The following is a 12,135-nucleotide window of genomic DNA, read 5'->3' on the forward strand; positions in this document are numbered from 1 at the left end:
CACTGTTTTAGTCCCTGGTGACATAACAGTGAATAAAAGCAAGTAGTAGGCAGGGTGCGGTGGCTCATACCTGTAATCCCAGCACTTTGGGAGGATTGCATGAGCCCAGGAGTTTCAGGCCAGCCTGGGCAACAGAGTGAGACCCCATCTTTACCTAAAAATAAAAAGTTAGCTGGGCATGGTGGCATGCACCAGTAGTCCTAACTACTTGGGAAGCTGAGGTGGGAGGATCGCTTGAACCCAGGAGGTCAAGGCTGCAGCGAGCCATGATTGCACCACTGTACTCCAGCCTGGGTGACAGAGTGAGTATTTGTTAATTTGGGTTGTGAGTACATAAATGTTTATTACTTCATTATTTCCATGTCTGTACGTTTAAAATCTTTTAGAACAAAAAATCAAAGATGAGTCATGCTAGCTATACCAAATATCACAATTTAGTATAAAACTGAGGTAATGAAAACATTGTGCTACTTTCCTTGAAAAAGAAAGGTAGATCAATGCAACAGCATGAAGATAGAAAAAAAATTAGACTTCAGTTCTCATGAATTTTTAAACTCTTGTAGTCAGTATATGCAAAAAAAAGAAGTTAAATTATTTGATTTGTCATTTAAGAATATTATAATGTTTACATATGTTTACTTTAAGAATGATTTAAGGCTACAGATGGAAGCCCAACGCATTTGCCTCTCTCTGGTTTATTCAACTCATGTGGATCAGGTTCGTGAATATATGGAAAATGAAAAAGATAAAGCTCTTTGCAGTCTTAAAGAAGAGCTTATTTTTGCTCAAGAGGAAAAGATCAAGGAACTTCAGAAAATACACCAGTTAGAGCTACAGACTATGAAAACACAAGAAACAGGTAAAATGGTTTCTGACTTATAAGTACCATGATCCAAATAAGTATTGGATAGAGCCCACCATTCTATAATTTTTTCCTTGTCATAGAACCCACAGAGGAAGGTGATTTGTTTACCAGTTGTTGATATAATCACTAGACATTCATTTAAGTGCTTGAGAAAGCTAAAATCATTTTCCCATAGGAAGTCACAATCCATTGCGAAAGCATATATAAAATAAACAATTTCTCCAACAGAAGAATGAATAGAAAGAATGGGAGGAGAAAGGAGAAACATCTAGTACTTCCTGGCAGGATGAGTAGGGTGAGGTGGTAGACAGTGGTGGGGTTGGAATTTTAAGGCAGGCTCTGGAGTCTTTAGAATTGAGGTGTAAGGGTACACCCATTTTGGAAAATTGAGAGTTCAAGGTGTGTGAGAAAGTAGTTGGGGTTACAGCTGGAGAGATTGGCAACAGTTTGATTAGAAAAAGTTTTATTCTGAAAGAAGCATGTATAAGCCTTATGCTGTTGGTGATAAGACCTACTGCAGGATTTTAAGTAGAGTAACGCAATATGGTTTTTATTTTATGATGACACCACTGCGGTGAGTTGGGGGAGGTAAGAGTAGTGATTAGAACACCAGTTAAGCAACTAAAGCTGTCGTTTACATAAACAGTAAGTATTAACTAAATGTTAATGAGGATGGAAAAGAAGTTTGCATTCAAAAGTAGAAATTTGAGAGGGGCTTAAATAACAGTACCAAACTTTTAAATTTCAGGAGTGCTTTGGGTTTGAATTTAATAAGATTTTAAGCATGTGATATTTTTAATGATGTCCTCTTCAAACAGGCTAGTGTTTTTCAAACTAGAGGCTAATTAATAGGTCCATTAATGGGTGGTGAAGTCAGTTTAGTGAGTAATGATCAACATTTTAAAAAAAAAACAAAGTAGAACAGAAAACATTGGAGTACCTGGCACTACAGTAGAAGAATAAATATTGATTTCTGAGATTTTTATTTCAGTTTTACATAGATGTATGTAATAGGTTATGATATATGATGCATTTTTTTGTGTTGGGTTGTAGTAAAAAGAAGTCACTGCTTTGTACCATTTTGTGGATAGAAATGGAAAATCTCACACATTTTCTGAGACAATGTTGAGCAATGGAAAATAACTCAAAGAAATAAAGAATTTAAAATGATTCTTATTGCAGGGGAGCTTCCAGTTGAAACATAAGTTAAATATGATCATAGTTCTTAAGTATGTAAATTGAATTTCTTAATCCATTATCTGTTCTATTAGGTGATGAAGGAAAGCCTTTACATCTGCTCATTGGAAAACTTCAAAAGGCAGTGTCTGAAGAATGTTCTTATTTTTTACAGGTAAAATGTTTAAAAGTACTTTTATGGCCAGATGTGGTGGCTGACACTTATAATCCCAGCACTTTGGGAGGCTGAGGTGGGCAGATCACTTGAGTTCGAGACCAGCCTGGCCAACGTGGTGAAACCCCGTCTCTACCAAAAAATAGAAAAATCAGTCCGGCATTGTGGTGTGTGCCTATAGTCCCAGCTACTTGGGAGACTGAGGCATTGGAATTGCTTGGGCATGGGAGGCAGAGGTTGCAGTGAGTGGAGATCATGCTACTGCACTCCAGCCTGGGTAACAGAGTGGGACTCTGTCTCAAAAAAAATAATAATAAATTTTAAAAAATAAATAAAAGGTACTTTTACACAAGGAGTGCTAAATTGTAAGTTGCTACTAATTTGATGATCACCCAGCCTAGTTTTCTTCACTACCTTCAGAACTGTGCTTAGAAAGTATTCCTGAGTTTTTAACTTAAAATGAGCATTACAAATTTTCCTGATAATCGGTTTGAAACAAAAGAAATTCAGGTAAATTATCTCGCCTGTGGAACAGACACTAATTGTTGATGTTGCCATAGATGAGTTACAAGGACAAGATGGAGACATCCTGGGAGACGGTGTAGAGTGAGCCAAAACACTAAGATGGCACCCATCTTTCTGGGTCCCAGTTTCTTTGTCTGTAAATTGGGTGATTGTTTAAGGTTTCTAAAATCAACTCTAATGTGAGAAAACTGCATCTTAGGGGCTATGCTGAAAATTTAATAAACTTAATTATTAATTGACAGTATAGTTTAAGCAAATCTCAAGAAATCTGAAGAAATAGCAATAAACAATTTGATTTTTAAGTCTAGAAGTTGGTGGTGGTAATTTTTTAGTTATATGAGGAACAAAGGTAAAAGTTATTTGAGAGCTTATCAAATGATTATGGGGCATGTATTGTTTTAAATGATGATAGAAGTGTCTGTTGCTCAGGAGAAGAACCGGAACAATGCGTCAAATATTTTCAATTTTTGTGTGTGCATATAAACTACATAAAACTATTCTCATGTGTTAGGAATTTTTTTTTTTTTTTTTTTTTTGAGACAGTCTTGCTCTGTCGCCCAGGCTGGAGTGCAGTGGCACAATCTCGGTTCACTGTGACCTCTGCCTCCTAGGTTCAAGCTATTCTTGTGCCTCACCTCCCGAGTAGCTGGGATGACAGATGCACACCACCACGCCCAGCTAATTTTTGTATTTTTAGTAGAGATGGGGTTTTGCCATGTTGGCCAGGCTGGTCTTGAACTCCTGACCTCAGGTGATCCACCTTCCTCGACCTCCCAAAGTGCTGGGATTACAGGCATGAGCCACCACGCCTGGCCTCTTGTGTTATGAATGTTATCTTAAGTATATGAATGTTACTCTTTTGCTTGATATGATTTCTTTAGAATTTATAGATTTCTTTCTGATTAGCATTTCTGAACGTCCATCCTTGTCCTGTGATGTTTTTTCAAAGGTATTTGAGATTACAGAGATAACATCAGAAATAGGATCCAAGCTAGGAAGTGGTTGATTAAAGTATAAGATAAATTTTATTATTATAAGGAAGCAGAAAAAATTATAGTTTTGTGCAATGAAGTTTATTATCTTCCTGATATAAGAAGATTTCATGCCAGAGAGATAGAGAGATTTAGACTTGTTTCTTTTGCAGATTGATAAGGGTATGGAGAGAATGTTTTCTTAATTATTTTTGTGTGCCATTTTGACCGCCTTGCATCTAGGAGAATAATGTTTAATCTTTAGAAGCAGAAATCAAAATTTAAATTCCTTAAAATACACAATTTTGTTAACAGACTTTATGCAGTGTCCTTGGTGAATATTATACTCCTGCTTTAAAATGTGAAGTAAATGCAGAAGACAAAGAGAATTCTGGTGATTACATTTCTGAAAATGAAGATCCAGAATTACAAGATTATAGATATGAAGTTCAAGGTAATAAAAGCTTACCATACTATTAAACAGTATTTAATCCTCTTAAATTAATTGATGACAGATTTTTACTTTTGATTATGATTTAATCACCCAGCCAAGTTGTTTTTCATCTTAACATTTTATCCTCCTTTCAGATTCATGAAATCTCATATTTAATACACATTTTAAATTTTTATAATGCGATAATGGTGATATGAATATAATTGGAGCTGTCCACTATTGTCTGTCCTCTGTCTCTCTACTCCTATCTTTTTCCTTATCCTAATTCTTTTAACTTTTTATACCATAGATCCAAATTTTTAAAGTTATTGTATTTATTGAATAAGTTCATATCAATGGTTTTTGCTTTAAAATGAGTAAGATAAACATTAAGAAATAAAAAATATATTAGTATCTTTCTTAATATAGATCTGCTATAAGTTTGTTTTAACAAATAGTAACATCACCACTTTTTTGATGTTCTTTCACAGAGAAAATGTTTCCTAGCCCTGTCCATTTGTATAATGAACAAAATGTATATAAATTAATGACTACCAAAAGAAATTAACATATTTTAATACGAAATTTTCAAGTTATCTTCGTAGCAGGCATTTCACATGAATGAGATTTCAACTTTTAGTTACTAAATATCTGAGGTTTACTTCTAGCAGGCAATTTTTTTAAGTTATAAATAGGTGAATAATATTTATTGAAAGATGCAGACTTTTACTGTGAAGTGAAATTATTGTAATTGTTTGTTTACCATCCAGACTTTCAAGAAAATATGCACACTCTTCTCAACAAAGTAACAGAAGAATACAACAAACTCTTGGTACTTCAAACACGACTAAGCAAGGTCTGTGAGATGGAAAATATATTGTAATATTTGCATTTATTGTATTGTCTGCTTTTTTGTAAGCTGCTTTTATCAACCAAGAATTTCTAAAGTAAGAGAACATGAAAAAGGAGATTGGGAAAAGTGACATATATTTGTAGTAGATAATTTATATTGGTAAGCTGAAAGAATTTCTTCAAGTCGAATAATAACCCCTTTAGAGAGTTTTTAGAATTATGATAAGTTAAAATATATATATCAACTTGTAAACTGTGTGAAACAATTGCATTTAATTTTACATATAATGTAAAATTAAAGCAGTGGGCCTTCTGTTTTAGAGAAAACTGGTAATGAGTTTAGTTGCTTAGCATATAGCTAATTAGTTTCACACAGCATTATACATGTCAATTTTATTTTCAAGCAATTTTTTAAAAGTCTGTAGAAAACTAGGTAAGATAGTATACATGGCACAGTGTAATGTATTAACTCTTATCAGTAAAACAACTTAAGGCATATATTGGCAAGGATAAGTGTAATTCTCATGTAGAAGGAAATCCAGAAAGATGTCTGTGTCTATTTATTTGGGGTGCTTTTTGATGTTCAGTTAATATTAAAATGTTTAGGCAGATTTGAAAGATTTAATTGATAGTGAAAGTTATAATGTTGATGATTTATGTTTTGGCTGAAATTCTTCCTTTCCATCTCTCTCCCCTGCTTTCTTTCCCTCCTGTTTCTTCTTGCCTACTCTGTTTCTGTGCAATTAAGTACAACCTTATCTAGCCTTTCCAAAAATCTATAAACCTACTGCAGTAGATTTATATGAGTAGAATCTCTTTTGGTTTCATCTCTTATTTTCTTGTTCATTATGGATTTATGCCTTTTAAATATTATTTATCATTTTAATTGAGTAATGGAAAGGGAGGAGGTTTATGTCAGTAATCACAAATGTAAATGCCTACATTAACTTAGCTAATAAAATAAATGAAGAAGGCCAAGTGAAACCTGGAGAAAGCATGCCTCATCCAAAAGGAGCGGCGGCTGCCCAGCTTGTGCATCTTGTTGCCATTAAGTAGGAATCAGGGCCCAGTGTTGCTAGTACTTTTAATCTATTAATTTTATATGATTTTTTTTCTTTTAAAAATATTAGGAAGTATAAACCAGGCATGGTGGTACATGCCTGTTGTCCCAGCTACTTGAGAAGCTGAGGTGGGAGGATCACTTGAACCTAGGAGTTTGAGGCTGCATGAGCTATGATTGTGCCACTGTACTCCTGCCTGGGCAACAGAGCTCAAGACCTCATTTCTAAAAATATAACACACACACACACACACACACACACACACACACAGAGAAATATTCAAAACTAAATGTTCTGTTTTAAGGTTGGGAAACAGAAAGCAGCCAGACAACAACAAAAACTGTTTTGTCCCCAAAAGAGCACTTTTATAGACTGGATTTAAAGTTCAAGCCTTCACTTTGTAACCTCAGATATAAACACATGCTCAGTGTACTATCTTGAACTAGTTTTCTTTTTACTTTATTATTTCTCGACTGTAGTATTTGCTGCTTTCTGATAACATTTTCTTCCCTTAGCTTCTGTAGCTTTTCAAGCCTCCATTTTGGACTTTACCTACCCTGTTTATATTACCAGGGATCTTTATTTGATCCTCGTAATCTGAATGCTTTTTTCATCTACTTTCATTGCTTCTAGATCTCTATGTTTAGGTCAGTTCTTCTGAGCTGCAGAGTCATATATCTCATCAGATATCTGTACTCAAAAATCTTTTAGGTATATCTCAATCAGCATATTGAAATTTGAATTTATTAACTACTGCTGCTTAAACCAGCTTCTCCTCTCATATCAGTTTCAAGGAACAACATTCAACCAGAAACTTGGGGATTGTCTTAGATAGTCTTCTCTTTTCACTCCTGGTCTTCTACCATACTGAAATATACACTGAAGGGAGTACAAAGAATATGAAAGAAAAATTTATACTTTGTTCTCATTCAGTTATACAGTCAATAATTTTTATTTTTATTTTACTTTCCTTTTTTTTTTTTCTCCAAGACAGAGTCTTACTCTGTTGCCCAGGCTGGAGTACAGTGGCGTGATCTTGGCTCACTGCAACCTCTGCCTCCCAGGTTCAAGCGATTCTCCTGCCTCAGCCTCCTGAGTAGCTGGGATTACAGGCACACTCCACCACACCCGGCTAATTTTTGTATTCTTAATAGAGAAGGGCTTTCACCATGTTGACCAGGCTGGTCTCGAACTCTTGACCTTGTGATCCGCCCACCTTGGCCTCCCTAAGTGCTGGGATTACAGGCATGAGCCACCGCACCCGACCTACTTATTCATTTATTTATTTATTTATTTATTCCTTAGATCTGAGGACAGACTGGTCAGCCAATATTTATTATTTGCTAATTAAATGCCAGGTTGTTCTGTGTATTGGGAATAAAGTAATGAAGTCACTAGACTGAAGAAATGTATAAATTAATGGGATTTATGAACTAGTTTAAGGAATGTCATATACATACATACTATTTTACATATATATATAATATATACATATGCATATATAAAATAGTTTTCCGTGGCAACATTTTAGTAGGTGTTTAGAAGAGAAATGTAAGGCCGGGCATGGTGGCTCATACCTGCAATCCCAGCACTTTAGTTGGCCAAGGTGGGCCGATCACCTGAGGTCAGGATTTGGAGACCAGCCTGGCCAACATGGTGAAACCCCATCTCTACTAAAAAAAAAATACAAAAAAATTAGCTGGGTGTGGTGACACGGGCCTATAATCCCAGCTACTCTGGAGGCTGATGCCGGAGAATTGCTTGAACCCAGAAGGTGGAGGTTGCAGTGAGCCAAGATTGCACCACTGCACTCCAGCCTGCGCAACAGAGTGAGACTCCATCTCAAAAAAAAAAATAGAAAAGAAATGTAGATAAATACGTTTACTTAACAGGTAGATGAATATAGCAAACAGGTAGATGTCTTTTCTGCACAAGGGGTAATAAGAGGATATATATTTGAATGCAATAAATTAGCTGCAATTACAGAGGCATTTCAGAGTTACTTTGGGATCAGGATCAGGACTGCAATACATCACTGCGTAACCTTTTGGCTTCATCTTCTAATATTCCTCCTCATTTCAGCCATACTGAAATACTTAGTTTCCCAAATGCACCCTGATCTTTGGCACCCTGGGCTTCTTTGCATGCTGCCCTTTCTGCATAATACTGCCCATCCCCTCCCAGCCTTTTTGGTTTGTTCCTGCTTGTTCCAGTTGGTTCAAATGTTTACTCCCTCTGTGTCTTCTTCTTTACCTGTCTTTCTAGGCTTAGGCATTTCTTCCTCTGTTCCCTTAGCAACAGTACAGGCCTTGCTTATCGCATTTCTCTTTTTTCGTTACTTTAAATACTTGATTACCCTTCTGTCCTTCTTCCATGTTCCTGTAGCTCCTTATACACATTTGCATTTGTATCACATTACTTTTCATGTTATATAATTGTTTACCATTCTGCCTCTTTCACTATTATTCTAAACCCTTCAGAATAAGAGAATCTTCTGTTTATTTTTATTTCCTTCTCTTAACACAGTGTTAGCATACAGTAAAGGCTTAATAAATGTTTGCTGAATGAGTTAGAAAGGTTGGACTGGAAACTTAATAATTTACCTGATGATCTTTATTTTCCCTGGGAACTAAGAGGCAAGATCCTCTGTTGAAATTACTCATGGGGTAGTAATTGGGTAGAGGATGTATAAGAGTAGTGAACAGTTAAAACAGCCTTCTTAGCAAATAGCTGTTTTTTCTTTTGCTCAGGTGCTTCTACAGTATCCTTTGTTCATCTGGTCTTGCAAGTCCATAGTCTTTCCCCTTGCTTTTAAAGTCTTCTGTTATTTGGATCTATCTTATTTAACTAGCTTTATTTCCCCCTCCGTATCCAAATTAAACCCTCCTCAAGAAGATCATTGTCAATTATGGCATACGTCATTCTTTCACAAATACTCTTACTCTTTCTTCCTTATAGCCTTCCCAAATTATTACCAGAAATATATGAGCCTAAATCAAAACTGACTTCCATAATTACTCAGATCCACATCAGTCTTCTGTATCATTGTTGTTATAGTCAAATTTTATAGTTTAGCCGTTCTCTAATTGTTTATTTTCCCATCTGATTGATGAATTCTGTGCAGGCAGATATATTGTTATTTTTTAAATGGATTTTATATTTTTACTCTTGTCACAGTGCTGGTCACATTGATTATTAAGCATTTGATGAATAAATAAATTAGTACACACAGGTATCTGACATATTGCTGCTTAGTTTTATGTATTTATTTATTTACTTATTTTTTTGAGGCAGAGTCTTGCTCTGTCTCCCAGGCTAGAGTGCAATGGCTCAATCTTGGCTCACTGCAACTTCCCCTTCCCAGGTTCAAGAAATTCACCTGCCTCAGCCCCTCAAGTAACTGGGATTACAGGTGTGTGCCACCACACCTGGCTAATTTTTGTATTTTTAGTAGAGATGGGGTTTCACTATGTTGGCCAGGCTGATCCTGAACTCCTGACCTTAGGTGATCCAGCCATCTCAGCCTCCCACAGTGCTAGGATTACAGGCTTGCTGCTTTTTAATAGTTAAGGAAATAAGCTGAGATTTATCTATTTTCATTATTTTCTTTTCTTTTTGTTTACTGTACAGAGCACCATACCATTTGTCAGTTACCTGGTTGTGCATAGGATATATCTAGAAATAAACAAGCTGTATTAATCAAGTATTGCTAATATACAACTTATTATGTATGAATTGAAATTTCAAAGACCAAGGTATACTATAAATATTGTTATCAGCTTTCTACCAAAATTCTCAGAAGCACTTGTTTTTGTAGTAAAATGAACTTCCTTTCAGATATCAAAGAACATTACTAATATAATTTCAGTGCTATGAAAGGTATGGAATATGAATTACTGTTACAGAAGAGAACAGGGAATAACTTAGAAGGGAAAATGCTTGTATTAGAGTGCCACAATTTTGGGTGGTTTTAAAAAAGCATCTTAAATGCAGAGTTGCTTTAATACAGCTTTCTAATTGCCGGATTATGTATTTATGTTACTGCTTTTATTCTGTGGTTTTCAATAGATCTGGGGACAGCAGACAGATGGCATGAAACTTGAATTTGGAGAAGAAAACCTTCCAAAAGAGGAAACAGAGTTTTTATCAATCCATTCTCAGATGACCAATTTGGAAGACATTGGTAAATTTTGATCATATACCACAATGTGGTGTTTTTATAGCAAATATTGAGTAATTTGCTTTTTTACTTTAAAATGTGAGCTAACGTAGTGACCTTTGGCATTTCACTGTAGCCTCTCTGATCTCAATTTTTTCATCCTTAAAATGAAAGATTTGGACTACTTTCTATTTGGTCCTTTCCCCCTTCTTATGTTCTGTGATTCTAAATTGTTTTAAATTTTAAAGATATAAAATTTTGGATTTAGGAGTACTACAGCATGAGGATCAAAAAGATGATCTTGAATTGTACTATTTATGTTTTCTTGTTTTCATCAGAATGAGTTTAAATTGAAACCAGAGTTATTACCACTAAAAACATACTTTTTCAAAAAAGAATTAATATTTTCTGTACACAGTGATTGTGCTATTTCACTAAGAAACTTATATTGAAATGTGCATTTTTTGTTTCTTTATATAACATAGATGTCAATCGTAAAAGCAAGTTATCTTCTCTGCAAGATCTTGAAAAAACTAAACAACTTGAAGAACAAGTTCAAGAATTAGAAAGCCTCATATCCTCTTTGCAGCAACAGTTGAAAGAAACTGAACAAAACTATGAGGCAGAGATCCACTGTTTACAGAAGAGGCTTCAAGCTGTTAGTGAGTCCACGGTTCCGCCAAGGTATTCATCTGCTTATAGCTTCATTCAACAGTATTTGTAGCTTTGTAACAATTATAGTATCATCCAGAATGGTTATTTAAAAAAGTAACTTAAGCAAAGTTGCTGGAAAGAGATAGGATGTAGCATTTTTTAGAAAGAAGAGCAAGAGATCATTCTATATCTTTGAAATGCCTGAAAAAAATGTTGATGTAAACCAAAGACATTATAGGAATTTTACTTAAATTTTTACATTAGAAAGATGTTGGTTGTTGTTAATCTGCTTAATTAAATCGGCAGTGTGCACATATTTGCAGTTTATTCTGTACCTAGTCTTTGCTACTTTGATATGGTGAATACTTAAGGAATATAAGGTAGGATCATTCCAGTCATGGCAGGGTTTCCTCCACTTTGTTGTCTCATGTTCAAATTCACCACGTCCAAAGTAGAACTCTGGATCTTCTCAAAATTTGCTCCTTCTGCAGCTATATCCATCTGTCGTTACTCCTCTTTCTCTTATACCTCTCTTCTAGTCTATCAAGACGTCCTATTTTCTCCACCTTCAAAAATATATCCAAACTGTACCACTCCTTAAAACCTTGCTGGTCTCTGCCATCCTTTTGTCTCAACTGGATTACCCTAACTCCTCCCTAAAGTCTGTTCTCAACACAGTTAAAGCAGGTGCCAGAATCTTGCTTTTAAAATTTAAAATAGATTATATCATTCCAAAGCTCTTCTGTCCTACATGATGAGTACCCATTACTTTTCTGATTTTTAATCTCCTACTGACTTGTCTGTCACTGTCTTCTGACCCCAAGATACTGGTGACAGTATCCTGGGGTCCTCAAACAAGCATTATCAGTATGCTTCTGCTTTAGGGACTTCTCATTGGCTGTTCCTTCTACCTAGAATGGTCTTCCTCCAGATACATGCCTGGCCAATGCCCTCACCTTCTTTGGATCATTACTCAAGTGTCATGTTCTCGTGAGGCTTTTCTTAACCATTCTGTGTAAATTAAAATTGTCTCCTAGGATGCTGATTCCTATTTCTCTACTTTATTTTTTCTATATTACTTAATATTGTCTATTTATATGTATGTATACATTATGCACATTTTATATAATATATATCATATATATAACTAGGCTGGTCGTGGTGGCTCATGCCTGTAATTCCAGCATTTTGGGAAGCTGAGGCAGGCAGATTACCTGAGGTTAGGAGTTCGAGACCAGCCTGGCCAATATGGCAAACCTCCATC

General features: G+C 35.4%; 1 protein-coding gene across 12 annotated transcripts in view; it reads left to right on the forward strand.

Annotated features, from left to right (window-relative positions):
* Positions 1–12,135, forward strand: part of AKAP9 (A-kinase anchoring protein 9) — a 166,399-nt gene that overhangs the window by 68,063 nt on the left and 86,201 nt on the right. For 11 of the 12 annotated variants that reach the window (XM_034964418.3, XM_034964419.3, XM_034964428.3 and 8 more), the window contains 6 exons: positions 646–859; positions 2,137–2,216; positions 4,028–4,166; positions 4,916–5,001; positions 10,127–10,241; positions 10,703–10,901. In XM_034964418.3, coding sequence (XP_034820309.2) covers positions 646–859; positions 2,137–2,216; positions 4,028–4,166; positions 4,916–5,001; positions 10,127–10,241; positions 10,703–10,901 — 833 coding nt within the window. The remainder of the gene's footprint in view (positions 1–645; positions 860–2,136; positions 2,217–4,027; positions 4,167–4,915; positions 5,002–10,126; positions 10,242–10,702; positions 10,902–12,135) is intronic. The other variant, XM_034964421.3, reaches the window with a different exon arrangement.

The sequence above is a fragment of the Pan paniscus genome, chromosome 6 (genome assembly GCF_029289425.2).
Source record: "Pan paniscus chromosome 6, NHGRI_mPanPan1-v2.0_pri, whole genome shotgun sequence".
Taxonomy (NCBI): Eukaryota; Metazoa; Chordata; class Mammalia; order Primates; family Hominidae; genus Pan; species Pan paniscus.